The sequence below is a fragment of the Xenopus laevis genome, chromosome 8L, assembly GCF_017654675.1.
Source record: "Xenopus laevis strain J_2021 chromosome 8L, Xenopus_laevis_v10.1, whole genome shotgun sequence".
NCBI classification, from domain to species: domain Eukaryota; kingdom Metazoa; phylum Chordata; class Amphibia; order Anura; family Pipidae; genus Xenopus; species Xenopus laevis.
The window spans coordinates 30,452,405-30,473,588 of NC_054385.1; the positions used below are offsets into that span (position 1 = coordinate 30,452,405).

The 21,184-nt window shown below is 37.9% G+C and overlaps 1 protein-coding gene across 2 annotated transcripts in view; it reads left to right on the plus strand.

The window, feature by feature from the left end:
- ophn1.L (oligophrenin 1 L homeolog) overlaps positions 1-21,184 on the plus strand; it is a 141,625-nt gene that overhangs the window by 80,169 nt on the left and 40,272 nt on the right. For both annotated transcript variants that reach the window (XM_018241080.2, NM_001086523.1), the window contains 9 exon segments: positions 601-662; positions 1,771-1,842; positions 5,542-5,643; positions 6,181-6,291; positions 6,888-6,992; positions 8,612-8,741; positions 9,495-9,595; positions 13,099-13,190; positions 18,281-18,359. In XM_018241080.2, the coding sequence (XP_018096569.1) occupies positions 601-662; positions 1,771-1,842; positions 5,542-5,643; positions 6,181-6,291; positions 6,888-6,992; positions 8,612-8,741; positions 9,495-9,595; positions 13,099-13,190; positions 18,281-18,359 (854 nt within the window).

A 21,184-nucleotide genomic window follows, 5' to 3' on the forward strand; every position in this document is an offset into this window, starting at 1 on the left:
ATGTCTGATAGTTGATAAGAACTGTGGTTGTCTAATCAAATATTGGATTGTTAAGAATGGCTGACACCAATAAAGTCTCGTATAACGGTAGGCCAAAGCAGGGGCACTGTACTCCTATTGGTCTGTGGACTATGTCCAAATACTGGGCAAGACAGAGCAAAATTAGGTGACTTTTTTCGAGTGGGGCATCTCTGTTGAGAAGGGATTCAGGAACACAATGACTTCACAGCCAGTTACAGCATACTGAATGCAACATCTAGCTACATCTTTGGAATATCCTTGGGAAAACCAATAAAGCTTTTCCATTTCAAATTTATGCTAGACTCAGCTAGTGTTCAAACTGGGAAGGGAAGCACCCGAAGGCATTAAATTGTAATTTTGTTGCGATAACAAATGTTGAGAAACATTCACCTCCTTCCAAGTCTCATAAAGTCAAAGTCAATATATACAGAATAAACAAATAGTGTACAAATGAATTAAATGCAACCTCAAACAGTCATGTAACAAGAAAGGCTTAGCAGTTTGATAATACACAATGTAGAGCACCAGCCTTATACCCAAAGGGTTTCTAATCAGTTCTTTACTTTTTTGTTTTCACAGCTGAGTCCTTTAAAGAGTTTGCTGACCTACTGCAGGAAGTGGAGACTGAGAGGATGATGATGGTAAGAGTTCTCAGTTTCTACCCAGAATAGAAAAGGCACTAAGGGCTTAGTATAATAACATCTGTATGATGATCTCCATATTACTGTAAAATTCTGTATATAGGCATTACCAACACAACATTTTGGATAAAAATATAATTCTAACCTACTTTTCACTGTATATGAATTAAGAATGCCAATAGTTCTACAGTTATTTGTCAATGTAATTGAATTAGTATATATTTATATTATCTGTCTATATTATCCATTTCTGTCTATATTATCCATTTCTAAATCAGGAATGCAGAAATGTAAACAGCCAGACGGATATGCTCTTGATTGCAGTTACAAAAATCTGTGATAATCATAAAATGTCTGGCTGTTTGGAGTCTGGAGTGTGCAGCAAAATTTAGAATACAATTATTCTAAGATTTAAAAATCAAGAAAAATGTAAAAATGCCCATAATGTACAGCCACCTACCGTTTCTTAACACCTACCATGTATTAATTCTGTTCTTTTGTATACCATCCTTCTTTATTACCCATGCCCACTTTCTCAATGCTAACTTTTCTCTCAGTTCCTCTATTTCTCCACGCCATTATATCTTACATGAACTACTTGCATGGCATAATTTCTTTATTTTGTCTTATGAAAGACAGTCTCTTGCTCTTCCAAATCCTACATGCACATTCATCCACTCATGCCTTTACCATTGGTCATGTCCAGCCTCTCTTTTTTGAAGTTCATTGCCTCCCTGCAAGCCATCTTATATTACCTGTCCCAGATGCAAACCCTTGTTTTTGCAAGCAATTCTCTCCTATATCTCATACCTGAAAATCGTCTTCTTCTGCTTTTCCTTCTTTCAAGCTGTCCTCCCTTGTTTTCCTATTTGCAGTGCCACCTCTATATACCCTACTTGTAATTATTCTGTTCTACCTGATCAGATTCTTAACTCTTCTTCTTTTAAGGCATCTTCCCACCTGCCTGAAAACCATACTTTCATATCCAAATTGCCTGTCAGCTTTCTTCACGTACCTCTCTTGCCTAAAAACATACCAAAATCAATAATTGTTGGGAGAAAAGCACAATATTGAATCTATAACTTAATTCCATATTTTTATGCCTTAGCTGCAAAATGCTGATGATCTACTTATCAAACCTCTTGAGAATTTCCGCAAGGATCAAATTGGACTCACAAAGGTACAACCTTACTCTCTAGGAGGATAGGAGTGCACAACCATGGCTTTATCATATAGATATTTGCTCTTATCTGGAAATACATTTAAAATTGTGGAGTATTGATAAGGATAGGATATAACATCTCAGCTGAAATCTTCTTGGTTTAGTCACACACATGCAAACTTGACTCACTGACCCTTCTAGACTTGGAATTGTATCCAGGCAAAATGTATGGGAAGCAAATTCTTTTGACAGCTGTCTCTTCAGAACAGGGAAGATACATCACTGGAAAACAGTCATCAATGGAATATGTCTTAAATGCCAACTTTGTAGAGTATTATTGGAGACTATTACTGGGGGTTATTTTGCATTTTTAGGATTCAAGTGTGTCTTAACATAAAACCTTGTCTTGAAGTTATGTTGCTTTTCTTGAACAACACACGAATGTATCTGAAATTGTAGGGTTCGCTTAATAATCAGCAAGGCTTCAGCCAGAGAAGTGATTGGCAGATGTGATGCTTGCTGGAGCACCCACCTTGTATTAAAACACTAAGTAGCTCCCACCATGGGCTAGCACTGAGTCTGGCCAACTATTATACTGACTGTCATGGGTGGCATTGTTAGATTAAGCAAGAAGCCAACTATATGAAAGATCTCCTGCTGACATGCTCCTGTTTGCCCCCATCTAGTCTCACATGGAAATAGCAGGTGCTGGCAGGAACGTAGACATGGAAGCTATCACTAATCGTATTGCTTCTGCTATGTTCACTCTTTGCATACCTGCATTTATAACATTCTGTAACCAAATATATTATACAAATATATATTGTTCCAAGTAGTCTCCTGGAAGGTTATGACAATTAAAAACATGATAAAAACAAATATGCATACATCTATATCATGCCGTCTGTAACAAACTATTCAGTGGTAAAACAACATTATTTTGAATAGATCTTTATCAAGTCTGCAACAATACTGATTATCTGATGGAACATTCCACCACTCCCATATTGACATTCAGCCAGTCCCCATTTCAAAACAGAAATAGGTTAGCAAAACAGTTTGGAAAGTGGAGACAAGAGCAAACCCCACACTGGAAGTCAGTGGTCCCCAACCAGTGGCTCGTGTGCAACATGTTGCTCTCCGACCCCTTGGATGTTGCTCCCAGGGCCTCAAAGTAGGTGCTTATTTTTGAATTCCAGGCTTGGAGGCAAGTCTTGGTTGCCAAACAGAGTCTCCTGTAGGCTGCTAGTCTTCATGGAGGCTACTAAATGGTCAATCACAGCCCTTATTTGGTACCTCCAGGAACATTTTTCATGCTTGTGTGGCTTCCCAACTCCTTTTACATCGGAATGTTGCTCACAGGTAGAAAAGGTTGGGGACCCCTGCTGTAAGTCATGGAAACACAAATGTGAAGTGGCCATATTATATCACCAATAGCTAAAATAAATATTCAGTACTGTATTTAGAAGCAACAGTAAATTAAGATAGAGCATATATTTAATTATTTCCATAGAACCTGCTCAGTAGACTTATGTCTTTGCGAGACCTTGTGGGTTAGGATTTCTAATGAAGCCAATACTATCATACTAGGCAAGATCTGCAAGATCAAGTTCTCCAGTATAAGGGGAAAACAACAGCTCCAGTTAAGGGGAAAATGCATGTACAAAGTTGCCTGCTGCCTCCCTACATACACACCTTCTCTAGAAATTATAAAGTAGAATTATCTTTAGTAAAAAAATTCTGCTAGTTGTCTTGTATGCATGAATTCAGTATTATGCATTTAAGATGGCAATAAGGCATGTGGCATGTGAAGGGCAGGTGTTATTCCTTAGGTTTAGACTTTGGTGCAAGTCAGGGACATGGTAAATAGTATATTGGATTTATGCCTAGAATTTCATGGGTGTATGATTAACCTTAGATATCATTATGCCATAATATGAGTTCTATTGATCATCATGGCCCCAGGAAAACATTGGTTCCCTTTTTTCTGTGTTATGCTTAAGGTTACTTATGACCACGCCAGTTTTTCTTTCTAGGCCACCTGGAAGCGGGTTCTGTCAAGACCCTGGCCTTGTTTGTAACTGAGATTTGGGAAGTGGAAGATCTCTCCCTAATTAAGCTAGTGCTACAGAAGGCATGGAAAGGGAGGAGGCCACGTGTTGCAGTGAGGGCCTGGATCCTCTGTCAGGCCATCTGGAGGTTTCCAGAATGACTGATCAGGGAATTCACAACAGCCAAGAAATGCTGGAATATGCACAAAATAATCTCCCACCTCCTCCAGCTTTATAACCCATTCATTACCAGACTGCACTCTACTCTGATGTCTGCATAGAGACCTCTGACTAAAACGGGTCATAAGAGGCAGATGGTTTGTGGTACAACAGACTGCTGGAGTTTAGTTATTATATTTATTTGTTTAATGTACTGCTTATCACATGTAATGTTATTCACAAATTTTTCCAAGCACACCCAATCTCTGACCAGTGCAGCTTACACTCTTAACTCTTTTGCCTGGGAACAGGACTCTTAAGTGATTTAACCAAGGACACAATTTGTACAGGATCAATTCCAGGACCCAGGTGGAGAGACTCCTCTCTGGGGTCACTGTAGACTTGCTCCACCCTTCAATTAACTCAAGATATGTGGCATTACGTAGTATTGAACTGAGTGTCTAGCTAGTAAAATGCTTTCTGTTCGCATGTGCTGAAATTCTACATCATTGATTTTGTCCAGAATTCAACATTTGGGGCCACAAACACACCACACTGAAATCAAATATTAAGACCGAACTTGAAAAATAACTTGTATCCCTTTAAAAAGAAATCAGTGTTAATTTTCCATAATTCAATAAATTGAAGAAATTACCAAAAATAAGTTCTGCTAAGATAATGAAATTTGTTTCTCCCTACTGAACTCCCTACTGATCCGTTTTCCAACTCAGGTCAGTTTGGGAGGACAAGTTATAGAAGGGATAAGACTGCTCTCAAACCTCAGATGAATTTGCTCATGTCTTTCGAAACAGCAGCATTAGAGCAGTTCTTGTGTTATTTAATTTTTCTCTCCGACTGTAAAACAGTTGAAAAATCGACCAACAGGAGGTGCTGTTGGTACAAAATTATATTATCTATGCATTTTTTAAAATATAAACTGCAAATGCAATTAGAATTTTTGAAAATTTTGCAATATTCATTCATGTTGGGACAGCGTGTACTTTTTCATGTACTTGATGGGCACATTACAGGGTGTATGACGGTTTTAGTTGGTTCCTTCCTGCATTGCTGTTTCCTTGGATCATTGAAATCCTTATAGTCAAGTGTCTTTGATTGTTCAATTATAGGTGCTGACAACCTATAAAGAGTCCAAAATATTTCCTTTAGCTTTCTTTTTTATTTTTTAGCTGTAGGCTGTAAATATGTAGGTCTGTGCACAATGTTCTTTTCCATTTCATAGAAACTGAAACACATATGTAAAGCGTTATTGGCCATGCATTGTAAAGATCCCACCCTGCCCCTAAGGTGTCATTCCCTGGACAGAATGTCTGCTATCTTCCAAAGACATTGTATGATTTGTGTTCCATAATCTGTTAACTCTCAGTGACTTGAGTAAAGTAATGCTGACCGTTGGAACTACACCAGTATTCATCTGGCAATGTTAGCTAATACTAATGTTAGCCATATGCAATGACAAGTACTTTTCCTTGCATCCATAATATTGCAGGAGCGTAAGAAGAAGTTCGACAAGGACAGTGAGAAGTTTTATTCACTTCTGGATCGACATGTCAATTTATCATCTAAGAAGAAAGAGGTCCAGCTTAATGAGGTGAGACACCATAACATCTAATAGAACTCATAAAGTTGTGTATATTTGCTATATGTTTAGCATTACAATATGCCGTTTTGAGATGAAATGACCTATTAATAGAAATAAGATGAGAACATAACATAACAGTACAACAGGCCGGTCATTTGATCATTTTGAGTAGAATGGGCTCTTTCACACAAAATATGTAGGTGAAAATGTAGGCAAATGTCCTAAAATTCGGATTTGTCTAATTAAGAATTTAAAATGGACTGAAAATAAAGACCATAATGATCAGAGAGTTGGAAATTAAAGTTGAGTTTGAGATATTAGAAATTAAGACCTGCAGATGAGGTCTAGATAAAAGCATTGCCCATCGTAGAAGACTTGTTATTGGTCCATTACTTTGTAACTACAGTCAACTTATGGTATGTTGCAAAACATTTTTTACTGTAGTTGATTACATACTCAATTTGAGTTGAAATGAATGAGAAGAGGCATCCTGCCAGACATGAATATTGGATTTGTAATTCACTCCTGTATTTTGTTTTCCGATAGGCTGACCAGCAAGTGGACCGAGAGAAGCAGAATTTCTATGAATCCTCCCTAGAATATGTTTACCAGATTCAGGAAGTACAGGAAAGCAAGAAATTCTGCGTTGTAGAACCAGTGAGTAGACCCTGTTTTTGCACTTATTAACTGCTGTTATGGGAAACTCATATGGATCTCTGTACTGGGGAACCTTGTAATTTATATACTATGTAATGTCATTATTACACCAATTATTACTACTCACTGGGTACTTGAGAAAGTTCCATGCTACATTAGACATACAGATAAAATCAAATAATCTCAACATTTATAAAACTTATTCTCCAATAATGAATTGATCTAACACATTATGATTTAGCCAAATACTCAGTAAAGTTATACCAAGATAAACTGGAGAAAAAGAAACACAAACTTATATACTTGGCAACAGTCTATATATGTGATACTCAAACTATAATAACCATAATATATTGTATCTCCCTTTTCAAATGCAAGATTTGTTTATGTATGGACAGTATAGTGGTTCTTGTAAGTTATAAAATACTGAATTAGGAAGAGAAGGTACTTTTATACTGTTGCAGTAAAATATGTATAATGTTCTACCATGTTAGCTAAAGTATATAGGTCTGAAAGGAGATTGATGGACTGACTTGTAGAGAATGTATTGACGTTTATCGTTTCTATTCATTTTCCATCTTTATTTCTCTTTTTAGGTACTGACGTTCCTACACTGTCTCTTCACTTCCAACAATCTCACCTTTGAACTGAGTCAGGATTTTCTTCCCTACAAACAGCAGTTGCAACTCAGCCTTCAGAATGTACGTGCTATAATGGTGACTGGTGAAACCAAGTGAGGGTCAGCATGGCCAATCCAGGGCACAGCCTGACAGAGGGCAGAAATGTGACTTACCCAAAATAAATGTTATGAAAAATGTGGGAGGATTACAAAATCTGCATAAATGTATTTCCTTACTATTCCATACAAATTGCATGTTTAGACTCTCATTAAAGGGTCAATATTGATTTGGAAATATATACTTTCCTTAAAGGAGAAGGAAAGTCGTTTAGCACTTGGGGTTGCCAAATGTTAGGCACCCCCAAGTGAATGTATTTACTTACCCAAAACCTTGGGCCTGTGCTCCTATCAGCAGAAAACTGGCCTGGGTTATTCAAGCGAGCGCTTTCGTCTTCTTCTTTCTTCTAATTTCCCGGGGCAGACGCATGTGCCGTAGAATGAAAAGTAGACTTTTTAGTTAAAGTTCGGCTTTTCACTCTAATGCGCATGCGCAGCCGTGCGAAGAAAGAAGATGCCGGAAGAGGAGCACTCTGTGGCGCACGCTGGAATAACCCCGGGCCGGTGCAGTTTTCTACTCATAGGAGCACCGGCCCAGGGTTTCAGGTAAGTAAACTTTCACATGGGGGTGCCTAACGACTTTCCTTCTACTTTAATAAGTAAAAAAGAAAAAGTACTGCTTGTACCTTTTCTCTTTCTGGTGCAGGGACTCTAAACATCCTGTGCCAGCACCCCATTGAGCATGAGTTAGGCTGGAAATGCTACATCTTATGTTTGGGCTTTGGTACCAGTCCAGGACCATCACACCTTTAGCAGCAGGCCCGGACTGTCAATCTGTGGGTTCTGGCAAATGCCAGAGGGGTTGCTATAAGGTCCCATTGAAAGTCAGTATTTAGTGGGCTGGTGGGGCTGTTTGGGCTTCTATGTGGGCTGAGTGGGCCTCTGTGTACCTTGAAATGCCAGGGCCTAATTTAATTTTCAGTCCGGACCTGTTTAGCAGTGAAGATTTGTGCTCCAGAAGATGCCCCAGTAACTACCTCACACTCTTCCATTTTGCTTACCTGATGCCACGCAGTCTTTTCATCTCTGCATTCCAGATCAAGCACTGCTGTGCCTATTTACATAGGGGAACCTTAGATTATATTGATATTGATCACTGTAAATATGTATTCCAAATGTTTTCTATGAACCATTGATAATGCGATTTGCAAAAATACATTTATAATTCATACAATAACTGTGTTTTACAAAAGATTTGGAGCTAAAATAAGAGAAGGGATTTATATGTTGCCTTGTCTGATCCAGCATTTACACACATAGTTTTCATGCAGGTTGTTTGATTTTAATCTAGACTGCATCTGTGTGGCCCTTTAGTATGGTTTAGTTTTACAAAATGTTTCTGAAGTGACTGCAAATAGATCATTTGGGCAAATTCTAGACAATGGCTGAGCGATAACCAATAAATCTACTGGTTGCAATTAATGGTACTTTACACTGTTATGTGGCTCATCTTGATATTCTTTGTTTTTGCCCAAGTATGGATAGTATGGTGTAAGTGGTCTTATTTGTATCCTAAAATTTTTGGTTCAGTTGGTTTTATCGTTTTGCTTTCCTTAGAGGCTCTTTGCTTGCTTTACCCCATAGACTCGAAATCATTTCAGCAGCACCCGTGAAGAACTGGAGGATCTGAAGAAGCGAATGACTGAGGCGCCCATGGTGTGCAAGCTAAGGGGACAAAGCACTATCGAGGGATACTTGTACTCCCAGGAAAAAAGTAATGTGGCTTCTATTCAGGATAACCCAGATCTGCTGTTACTGACCAAATATTCCTTCTCTTGTGTGACTGAGATTAAACAAACCACTGTGTTCCTTTGGGGAGCAAAGTTTCATCCATGTCAAGTAACATAGTTACCAATCAGGACATAGAATTTACTGACTCAATATGTAAAAGCAAATATTTGATTGGCTACTGGGTTACTGCAATTTGTGCAAATGTTGCTGCTGTTATTAGAGATTCTCCTTGGTGCAGGAGTATTAATGTTATGGCCGTCACATGAATGATTATGAAATTAAATGCAGATGTTCATTTGAGCATATAAATAGGGCTGCCATGTTGGCTTCCTCACTTAAGATACATTTTATATCTATATTAATATAATATCAATATTAGGCCAACAAAGGCCACTGTTATTAAAACAAAGCTAAGGTGTTCAAAATGGCCATGTCACGTGTCATGGCTTCCTATTTAGAGAATAAAAAAATAATGAAAATGCTAGCGGTGGCAGGTGGGGGCGAACATTTTTTAGAGGAATTTATAAGTGACTGGTTTCAGTGTCAACCACTAGTAGGAGATTTCCCATTCTTTTTAATGAAAAGAGGTGACAGGTGGGGTGTTGTGATTCTCCTTGAAAGCACAGCAGTAACAAAAGTTGGTAGTCTATGTGTTATCAAGTTAGTAAGTCTGTGCGTTTACCCTAATTTCTGACTTTCCGTCTCTCTCTCTCTTTTCTCTCTGTTGTTTTTGCAGGGGCCCTTGGCATTACATGGGTGAAGTATTACTGCAAATATGAAAAGGAGGGGAAGGTTCTCAGCATGATGTCAGTCGAACAAAAACCAGGCTCCAAGCAGGTGTGTACTGGTCCTCTTCTAAATACGTACAATGAATGAATGATGTAAATGAAAGTTCCTCTCAATGAAAACCACAGATATGAAGCCTGACTTGTAACCTGCGTCTCAGTATCTCAGAAAACATCAATGCTATGTTCTTAAATTCTCCCTTTTTGCCTGTTGTTTTAATATAATAATATAATACTAATATATATTTTTTTAGTTTTTGTTACATTAAACAGGGCAAAATCTGAAACTGAAAGTAAGTCTACTTTTCTTTCAACAGAATCAAAGCAAATCAGCCATCCACTGAGAAGCCCTATAAATAAACAAACCCCTCCCTTTCCACAGCTACAGCCTGGTGGACATTTATATAAAGTGCATAGATAAGAGTATATATATTATGTAGTGGTTTCTCAGTGGACTGCTGATTTGTGTTGATTCTGCTCATTAGGAACAGAAAGTGAAATGTTGTCAATTGAGTTCAATATTGATAAGATTATGCATTTGGGTAGATTTAACATAAATTTGAGTAATACTTGTCTTTATACTTGGTCGGCAGGACTGTGCTATCCAGCAGTTCTTCTAATGTTTCACATAATTATTACTTCTTACATGTATATTAGAGGACAATATTGATCTTTAATTGAAAAGCCAGAGGCCACCCCTTTAGACTCGAGGAACTGAATTTTCATTGGAAGCCGTGAAAATGGTAATGCAAGGTCAGCGCAGCTTATTTTCCCTGCTATGTGTAGAAATGACCACGCAAAACAACCACACACTAGATTATACTTAGCTTTCTTGATGCATACACAGTTACGGCAACACGAGAGCTTTGGACCCAAGAGACTGGCCGAGCAGGCTTGAAAGGATCAGTACCACACCAAAAACTAGTAGCAATGAGAAAAGACCTTCAAGTCATAACATCCAGAAAGGGGCTTTATATCCTCTCTGAAAGTGGGTAAAACAGAGCTTCAGATAAAAATATACACAAACACAAGGTTATACAGAAAAATAACAGCTGCACATTTTTAATTGGCAGCAACTTTGTTCAAGGTTAGGCTAACCTTAAATTCCAGACAGATAACCAAATAGCAAAATAGCTATAACACAGGATGCTAGGAGAAATGATGCTGTTAAAGGGGAGGTTCACCTTTAGGGTTAGTTCACACGAGGAGATTTTGTCGCCTGGCGACTAATCGCCTCGTCTTTTGAGCGACAATCTCCCCGAACAGCCTCAGCGTGTTTTCCCATAGGCTATAATGAAAAGTCTCAGTAATGCGAATTGTTGTGGAACAAATCCAGGGCAGCAAACTCGACTGCAATATTCTTTATTGGGAAGCAGTTACACAACATGTTTCAGGCTATACCCTTTCGGGCTATACCCTTTGTCAAGTATAATGAAAAGTCGCCTGTGCTAAAGCACAATTGGTGATGCGTTTTCCATAGTCGCCCGAAGGCAACTATGGAATTTCTAAGCAACTTTTCATCTGGTCTTCATTATTCATTTGTTATAGTTTTTTAATAATTTGCCTTCTACATCTGACTCTTTCCAGCTTTCACATGGGGGTTCACTGACCCCATCTAAAAACAAATGCTCTGTAAGGCTACACATTTATTGTTATTGCTACTTTTTATTGACCCCATCTAAAAAGCAAATGCAATGTAAGGCTCAGTTTATTGTATTACATATATTTCTGTTCAGGCCCTCTCCTATTCATATTGCAGTCTCTTATTCAAACCAATGCATGGTTGCTAGGGTAGTTTGGACCCTAGCAACCAGATGGCAAAAATTGCACTGAAAGCTGCTGAAAAAAAGCTGCTGAAAAAAAGCTAAATAACACAAATAATAAATAATGAAAACCAATTGCAAATTGTCTCAGAATATCCCTCTCTACATCATACTAAAAATTAACTCAAAGGCGAACAACCCCTTTAATGAGATTATAGTATGGTACTGTTCAGTAAAAGTCCACAAGCTTGACTTTTCAAAGAACCATTCTTTGGTCATTTTGTTCAGCCTTCTACAAATGGTTCTTTATGGTGAGGGCAGTGAGGTTGGGAAATGCCCTGTCGGGGGATGTAGTGATGGCTGATTCTATTTATGCCTTTAAGAGTCACTTAAATGATTTCTTAAACAAGCATAGGCTATTGTGGTATTAAGATCTACAGTTAGTATAGGTACAGTATGTATATATAGTTTATATATGAATAGATAGGTCTCTGTAGGTTTGTGTACTGTATATTTAAGCAATGGGTGTCATTTGGAGGGGTTGAACTTTTATCTCTTTTCAAGCAAAATTAACTATGTAACTGTGACATTACTTTTGTTTCCAGATTGTACTCTCTTTAGTTTAAGAAGAGCAAAAACAATGCAGATTTCCTATTTAATACAACAGGCAAAAAGTATTCTGTGTCCAGCAGAATCCGTATAGATTGGAATAATGTTGACAATGGGGGGTTATACTGCATGTTTCCATCATTTCTTTGAGGTGTCCCAGTTTAGGCGGGACCATTTTAGGTTGTGGACTACTAACAAACATTGGCTTACCTGAAATTGGGTGGGTTGTAGGGCATGGTCAGGCTAGATCTGTGTGCGGTCTAAATGTCTTGATTTTCTATATGGCAAATTTACTAAAGGGCAAAGTGACTAATGCTGGCGAAAATTCTCCAGTGTGACGTCATTTCGGTACTTCATCGATTTACTAGCGGTCGCTGGCGTAACTTCGCTAGCGAAAGAGATAGACTCTGGCTGTACTTTGCTCCGTAAAGCCTAGTGAATTTGTGCTCTGGCGAATGGACGTAACTATGCAAATTCACTAAGATGCGGATCTTAGTGAATGAGCATTGTCCCTGCGACTCTACGCCTGTCGAAGTGTTGCGCTGTAAGCGAAGCCGTCGCTGGCGAATTTCGGAGGTTAGTGAATTTGCCCCTACGTTGGGCCGTATGCTATATACCAAGGTGCTTATTTATAATGTTGTGTAAAACAGTGGAGAAATCCATCACCGGTTTTGTTGCTCATAGCAACCAATCAGATCTTATACTTTACTGGTCCTGTGCAATTAAAATATTAAAATAAAACATCTTATTGGTTGCTAAGGGTTACCAAACCTAGGCAGACTTTCACCCCTTACTTGCTTTATAATGATTGAATCTTATGTAAGAACAGCTGTATATATTATTTCCTTCCTTCTTTTGGCAACAATTATGATATAAAAAGCTGCAAAATCTTGGATTATATGAACAATAAGCAAAAGTTCATTTAAAGAACGTTAACTTGGGGGTTAATATGCCCTAGTCTGAAGGAGGGTGAATCACATGAGGTGGCTAAGTGGATCATGGCAGCCCGGTGCAGATGTACACAATAACAAGATGCTGGATGCGTTATTGTATCTGTATTCTGTGACGCTTTAATCCTTTTTGTCTGCCGAAGAAAGCCTGACAGCTAATCCCCCTCCCCACCATCTGTCTCCTGAGTCCAGCTCCCAGGCTCCTTACTTTGGCCTTTCTCTCTCTCATGCAGGGGAACCAGGAGCTGACCCTCAAGTCTTGCATCAGAAGGAAAAGCGATTCTATTGACAAGAGGTTTTGCTTTGATGTAGCGACCAATGAGAGGTAAGTAATGAGGGTATCCTAATAAGGAAAGTTTTAGGGTCACACTTCTCGGCTGGGCATGCATGCAGTCTCTCACTGTGCATCTTACTGGGAACCTTCCCCTTGTTTATTATTTTCACTTGTTCTAATGAGATTTTTCCAAATAAAAAAAAAGATCTATGGGCCATAATATTTATATCAGCTATATGAATGTCACCATTGTATATGCAACCTAAATCAGTGCTTTATTTATTGCAAGGAAAATCTGGAAGAAGATCTAGATTAATAGTTTCGGGGGAACAATAGGAGTGAGGAAGGGATATGGGTACTGTAGGGTATCTTCTGTTTGGGTGTATAGATTTACCATAACAAGACTTTTGTCCCTCTGTTTTATTATAATATTATTTAGGATATTTTATACGTGTATAGGGTTTTTTTTTGTTTTGTTAAAGGGGAGTGCCACCCAAAAACAGTTCTTAATAAAAAAATAAAAGTCTAAGCAACTTTCCAGCATACGTTCATGAAAGATTTTTAATGATTTTACAGTACGGGTATGGGATTCGTTATCCGGAAACCCGTTATCCAGAAATTACGTTATTACAGAAAGGCCGTCTCCCATAGACTCCATTTATCCAAATAATCCCAATTTTTGAAAATGATTTCCTTATTCGCTGTAATGCTTATTGGAAGCAAAACCAGCCAGGTTTTTTAATGTTTACATGATGTTCTAGTAGAGTTAAGGTATGAAGATACAAATTACGGAAGGATCCGTTTTCTGGAAAACCCCAGGTCCCGAGCATAACAGCTCCCATACCTGTATAAGTAGATGTAATTGCTGTTGAGAACAGTATCTGTGTTTATATTCAGAAGCAATGAAGCAGAAGCTTTATTAGTAATGTGTATGAGAAAGTTGGTTAGAATTTTTTTTTTCTTTATGTAAAAAACTGTTTTTGGGTTGAGGTCAACTTTTGCTTTACAATATTGGTCTTTGGTGGATTTTCATGGCCACTGTTGCAACTAGGATTCCGGATTAATGCATTAAAATTCATAAAGGAATTTTCTCAGTTACGTCATGGTGACAAAAAAAATCTCTCATGTTGCCAATTTTTTTCAAACCTGTGTCCAGACAGCGCCTGGCATTGACAAGGGGTGGGTGGGGGGGTACCCATCCCATTGGTTGATGTGGAAAGCAACGGAGCATAATAATGATATCTTTTTTTTTTCCCCTCTTGTTTCCCAGAGCAAATTACCATTTTTCCCCCCAGGCAACACAAGGCGAAATTAGTGCAGAAACATGTCAGCCACTTGATAGTTGCACCTTCATTAAAGCAATGAATTTGCTACAGTAAATGTTAACTCTCAAGTTAATGTAAAATTGCTCAGAGCGCTCTTGTACGCACTTTTGCAACTTAATGATTTTGATTCTAGTTTTAAGGTGTTAGCAGTTTTTATTCTACTATTATAATGAACTTGAAACCACAGCGCAGCCTGCTGTTCATTTCAGCAGACTGACTACCGTCGGAAGAAAACTTTCAGAGAAGGAAAGTCTTGTGATATTGCTCTGTTAGAAAAATAAAGTTAGTGAGCAGAGAAGAGTCCCTCATGAGACCTCCCTTTTCTCACTAACTTCCTTTTATTTTAACTAAAATGGAAAGCAGGGGCACTGTTGTTTCTAGGAAGGCACCAAATCCTGGATTCCATTCTGAGCCTTTTTTCAGCAAGATTTGGATTCAGCTGAAACCTTAAATCACAGGATTTTTGTTCATGTGATTAACAAGATCAATTTTTTTTTTCTTTCGTTCTTGTGTTCCCTAATTTGTAAACTTAAATCAGGGTTCAGATTTTGACCTGGATTTGGAACGCTGACATCTTGGAAAGTAGAAAAACACTGGAAACAGCAGAAGTGCTTTGAAGAGTGCGCTGATCAATTTACATTAATTTGTTTCAAGGCTTTACATTAATGAATCCAACATTTTGGATTGTTTCACCACCTGCCTGCCAAGCTGGGAATTGTACTTATTTTATAATTTTTCAGAATTTGACAGATTTTCATTTAGGTTTTGTGGTACAGGTAAAGGGAACTGTTATCCAGAATGCTCGGGATAACTGATCTGTCTGTAATTTGGATCTTCATACTTTAGGTCTACTAGAAAATCATGGCAACATTAAATAAACCCTATAGGCTGGTTTTTCTTTGGGACGCTAGAGGGTAGGTAACCAAAGGCAGCAGATCTGAGGAAAATTAGATTCTTTCAATTAGGAATGAATCCTAGTAAAGCTCAATACAGCAAGCAGTAATAAATCATATGAAAATACCCCCAGCAATGCTCAGTGCTACTTTCTACTTCTTCACAAAGTGCAATGGAAAAAAAATCAGGATTTTTTCTCTAATATATAATGGAATATACATTAAAAACTCCACTAGACAATAGCACCTTACATCGATGGGTTGCTGGGGAGCAGCTTGGCAGTTTTACATGGGCAATAAGGCTCACATCTTTATTTGAAACTCTCTTGGAGATCAAACGTGATGCATATGTGCTTTCACAGGATATCAAGGATTCATTATGCAAATACATTCATTAGCCTATTTTTCCATCAACAGTAATTACAGAAATGGTTAGTGAGGCCAGAAGAGTAATGGGACTTGTGTCATGGCTCATGTCACACTGATTTGTAATGGTGGCAATGCAAGAATAGCCAGAGGTTTAAGAGTTCATGTAGAGTTGTTTTGATTCGCTCTGCTTCATTTACTTGTTTCGCTGGCAGTGTGAAATGCGTGTCATTCCTTCACATGACATTAAACTTGTTTGCAGAGAGGGAGGGTTGTGTGCTGTGCAAGGTGCAGATAAGCATGTTTTCCCTTGTTTGCTGCCTACTGTTTATGTTAAATTGGCTTCCTCCTAGTGTCCTGGAACCATGTATAGGGTGCCACTTTATAGAAGGCGCCTAAGTACTGACAAGGATACACTCAGTTGTGGGTTTTGTAACTTTGTGCCACTTTTCACCATTATGCCCCCAGCAACCATGTAAAACATATGAATTTAAAACAGTTCACAGGGCTCTTCTGAGCACTTTTTCCAGTTTACATACATAGTTTTCAAGTTTTTAACTGATATATGTGATAGGGACCTTAGATTGTAAGCTCTACTACTGGGACTAATGAGTAATGATAATAATAATAAATATGGTTAACTCCAGCCCTTCATTAAAACTTGACCCTTTGATTACTGTACAGCAAGATAAAAACAAGATACTGTAGCTATCCACAGCCTCCCACACAGGGTTATCATCACACATCACGCTTCTAATGCTTCTAATTTAGTAGGACCCACTGTGCCAGGGGCTCTAAATATTAACCTGCTTCCCACTTAGGCTCCTGGGCAGAGCGCTCTGCAAAAAAATAGAATTAAAAAAATGCCATTGGATGTACAACACTAGACACAATCTACTATAACCCTGCCCAGTCCTAATCAAGCTCTGACCCATCACAAACTGAAATTGCATTTTTATATCTAAAGGAGCCATTGCGCCCCTGACTGTGGTACCCCTGCTCCCAGGAGCCCATAGTATTAAGCAATATCTTCATCCTGCCAGATGTTTGCACCACCTAGGGGCAAAGGAGAATACAAAATTACTATTATACTGAGGTGTCAGTGATGATAAATGGACACACAATCTGTGACACTAATTAGTGGCAAAACTATGCAGAACGTGGCCCCCAACATAAAAGTCTTTCGGGAAGACGGCAGGCAACTCAAATGAACTCACGCACCTTCCTCTTTGCTCACTTGCTCATTCGTTTGTGGCAGAAGGAGAAGGGAGGTGGTAGGACTTGGGGAGGGTGAACCATACAGCAGATCTCGTGACCATTCCTACTTCTCTGTTCCAGGGATCCCCTTGCAGCTGTATAGCTGTTATGTCACTGACAGTGATCACTTTTTTTTTATTTTAAAGGACAAGGAAAGGCAAAAAAATAAAATCCCATTTTTACTTTCTTTAATGAACAAGAAACCTATCTCCATATACTTTAATTAAAAAATGTGTACCGTTTTTATAAGAAACCTGACTGTATGCAGTGAAATTCTGCCTTCATTTACTGCTGTGGATAGGAATTGTCAGATGGTCCCTAACTGCTGAGCAGGGAAACAATCATACTTATGAACAGCAGGGGGAGCCCCTGCCTTACTTCCCTGCAATGCAGAATTCAAGCAGCTTTGTTTATGACAATCCCTAAGCAGCCCAGACCACACTGAGCATGTGCAGTGTCATGGTCAGGCAAAGATGTTTAACAAAGTTACAAGATGGCAGCTCCCTGTGGCCAACTTTGAAAGCATAAATCATTTGTTTGATTAAGCTTTGTGGTGCAGTAAGTTGATGCTTATGTTTAGTATACAAAATACAGCATTTCTAGCCTTGTTCTATTTTAGACTTTCCTTGTCCTTTAAAGGGGTTGTTCACCTTTGAGATAACTTTTAGTATGAGGTAGAGAGTGATATTCTGAGACAACTTGTCATTGGTTTTTATTATTTGTGGTTTTTGAGTTATTTAGCTTTTTATTCAGCAGCTCTTCAATTTGCATCTGGTAACTAGGGCCCAAATTACCCTAGCAATCATGCATTGATTTGAATTAGAGACTGGAATATGAATAGAAGAGAAGAGAATCTGAATAGAAGGGTCTGCAATAAAAAGTAGCAATAACAATACATTTGTAGCCTTACAGATCATTTGTTGTTTTTTTAGAAGGGGACAGCGACGCCCATTTGAAAACTGCAAAGAATCAGAAGAAAAAGACAAATAACTATAAGACTATAAAAAAATAAATAATAAAAAACAATTGAAAAGTTGCTTACAATGTGTCGTTCTATAACATACTAAAAGTTACTTTAAAGGTGAACCACCCATTTAACTACACTTAAAATACCGTGAAGTATAAAATAAATTTATACTGACAATGCTGGAGCATTAAAGGGGTCCATGCACAGGACACTTGTGCGTGTGGGAATGGTCAGTTCAGACTGTGGCTTGTGCCGTATTAAAAATCAAGTTAAAGGTGTATAGTGTGGTTTGCAGAGGGGTTTATAATAGAATACTTTCCTTTCTCCCCTCAGGCCAGGAACACTCACCTTGCAGGCTTTATCAGAGACCAATCGACGCCTGTGGATTGAAGCAATGGATGGGAAGGAGCCTGTAAGTACTAAGTTCTAAGGCTTTGGTGACCTCTGCTGGTGAATTTCTAAACTTACTGCACAGTTTAAAAACTAATTGGCTTTACTGATAGAAATTCAGAACCTGTTCCACAAGTTTATTTATAAGTCACCAGGTAGCTAGATCAGTTCAAACTACAACACTTAAAGTGGACCTGTCACCCAGACACAAAAATCTGTATAATAAAAGTCCTTTTCAAATTAAACATGAAATCCAATTTCTATTTTTTATTAAAACATTCATAGCTGTTGTAAGTTCATTTAAAAATCTCAGCTGTCAATCAAATATTGTCTGCCCCTCCTCTATGCCCTGGGCATAGAGGCGGAGCAGACAATTACTTTAACATTCCATTCAGCACTTCCTAAATGTAACTACTCTCCACACATTTCCCCATTGTCTTTACCGTTTAATTGTGTAGCCAGGGCATAGGGGTGGACATCGGGTCCCCCATTCGCATGCAAGATTCTGAGATGATGCAAGGCTTGTCTTAATAACAGTGTCCACAAAATGGATGCTGCCTGCTTGCTATAGTTTTGAAATCCCAGATTGAAGGAAGCAAGATTCAAATAATTTATATAGTGTAATTAAAGTTCATTTTGCTTGACTAATGTGATAAAATAGGATTTAAAATAATTTTTTTGGGTGACGGGTCCCCTTTAAACTGGGGGGTCTGGGAGTGTCTCACTTACAAAAATATTAAGAAGTGGCTCAATTAAAATACCTTTGAACCTTTGACCACCAATCTACAGCAACATCCCTATATGAGTAAATTGAATGATATACTTCAGTTTACTTTATCCCCCGCAGACTAGTCAGAAATTCGGAATACCTATCTACGAGATACTGATGTTTTGGTACTATACACCTGATAGACTCCATAAACTTATCCCAGACCAATCACCATTATGCTGGAGAAATTGAGGAGTACCAGGTACATTGTTACACATCTTTTGGGAATGTCCCATTATTTAGCCACTATGGTGGGAGGAAATAATTTATTGGACCAGGTCCTGGCATCTATGACCATTCCCACTTTCTTAATGGGTAGACATTTACTGATGCATCAAAGTGCTGCCAAAAGTTGGCCAACTATATTTTAACAGCTGCACAAATAGCAATATTGGTAAAGTGGAAGACTCTAAACTGCCCTACTATTCAAGAAATAATTAACATAATTAAACGATAATAATTACATAATTAAACACTGATAGAGTTTTTGAAGCTAATATTGCCTCCTTGCAAAATAAAACCTCTGGACATATGGTCCATCTGGGAACTAAAGGGGTTTGTACCAACAAAAAAAAACGCAACTTTTGCTTAAAGCGGACCAGTCACCCAGACATAAAAATCTGTATAATAAAAGTCCTTTTCTAATCAAACATGAAATCCTTATTCTTTTTTTTATCTCAGCTTTCAGTCAAATATTGCCTCCCCCTCCTCTATGCCTTAGACAGTCCGAAGGAAACAAGATTCAAATAATTTATATAGTGTAATTAAAGATTATTTTGCTTGACAAACATGATAAAATAGGATTTGGAATATTTTTTCCTGGTGACAGGTCCCCTTTAACGACGATTTAGGCCTTACTCTGCTGCCAACTTTGACTCCCATTAAGGTTAACATTCATATTCTTACTCATTACTCATTGTTTCTAACTACAAAGCCGACACAACTGCAAAAACAGAAGTACCTCTTAACTAATTAAGATACTTCTTTTATGTTGTCAACATCATTCTCATCTCATTGTGTTTAATGCTGTATTTATGTTTACAATCTTTTCATACATCACCACATTGAATACTTCTTGATTATGGTATAAACATAAAGCTGCCCTCTAGTATATACCTTGCAACTATCAGGACTTTGTTGACAACATTTTGCTTTTATCCATTCCCTTTTATTTTCTCCGTTTGTTTTAATTTTATTTGTCTGTACTTTCAATCTTGTTCTGTTTATATGTATGGGAAAAAACCCCAAAACAAAACCTTCCAATAAAACTATAAGTTACTAAAATAAACATAATTGGCTTTGTAATAAGTCTGACACCTATATTGATTCTAAATCAGGGATGATATCATTGATCAGTTTATTAATCATACTGATTAGTCTCTGGATCAACCCAGTGCATTATATGTGGTATTAGGTTTGTATGGCTTTTCTAGCTGATTGAAGCAAAGACGTTTACCTTTTCTGGGGCACAAATCGTCTTCTAAGGCTCATTTGCCAACACTGGGCAAATGTGCACCAGGGTAGAAACCAATGGCAACCAATCACAGTTGTTTAACTGCTGCTGTCTGAACAAAGCTAATCCTTGCTTGCTTGCTATGGGTTACTACTGTAATTTGGCCCAACACTCTGTGTCACATATACATCACAAAAACATACTGTAGCGCTGTTCTGCTGTAGCCTGATTTCTGGATCTGCTCAAAAATTATTCTTATAACCTTTCAATTACTCTTGAATTTAAGCATCAACCAGAAACTGCATAAATAGTTGCTGACATTGTCTGAAAAGAGTTCTACACCTAATATAATTTTTTTTTTTGTTATGGGGTGAAACAACTTTTATTAACACTGACCAAGGCGTTTATATGCTTTACGATAAGTATTAGTACAGCTAAGAATGTGTATAGCTGAATTATATATATATATGTATATATATATATATATATATATATATATTTATTTTTATTTTTTTTACCACGGGGATAATTGATCAAAGGTACGAAATCTATTATCTGGAATGTTTGTGACCTGGGGGCTTTTTAAAACCACAGATTTTAAAACACTCTGGATTGATTTTCCTCT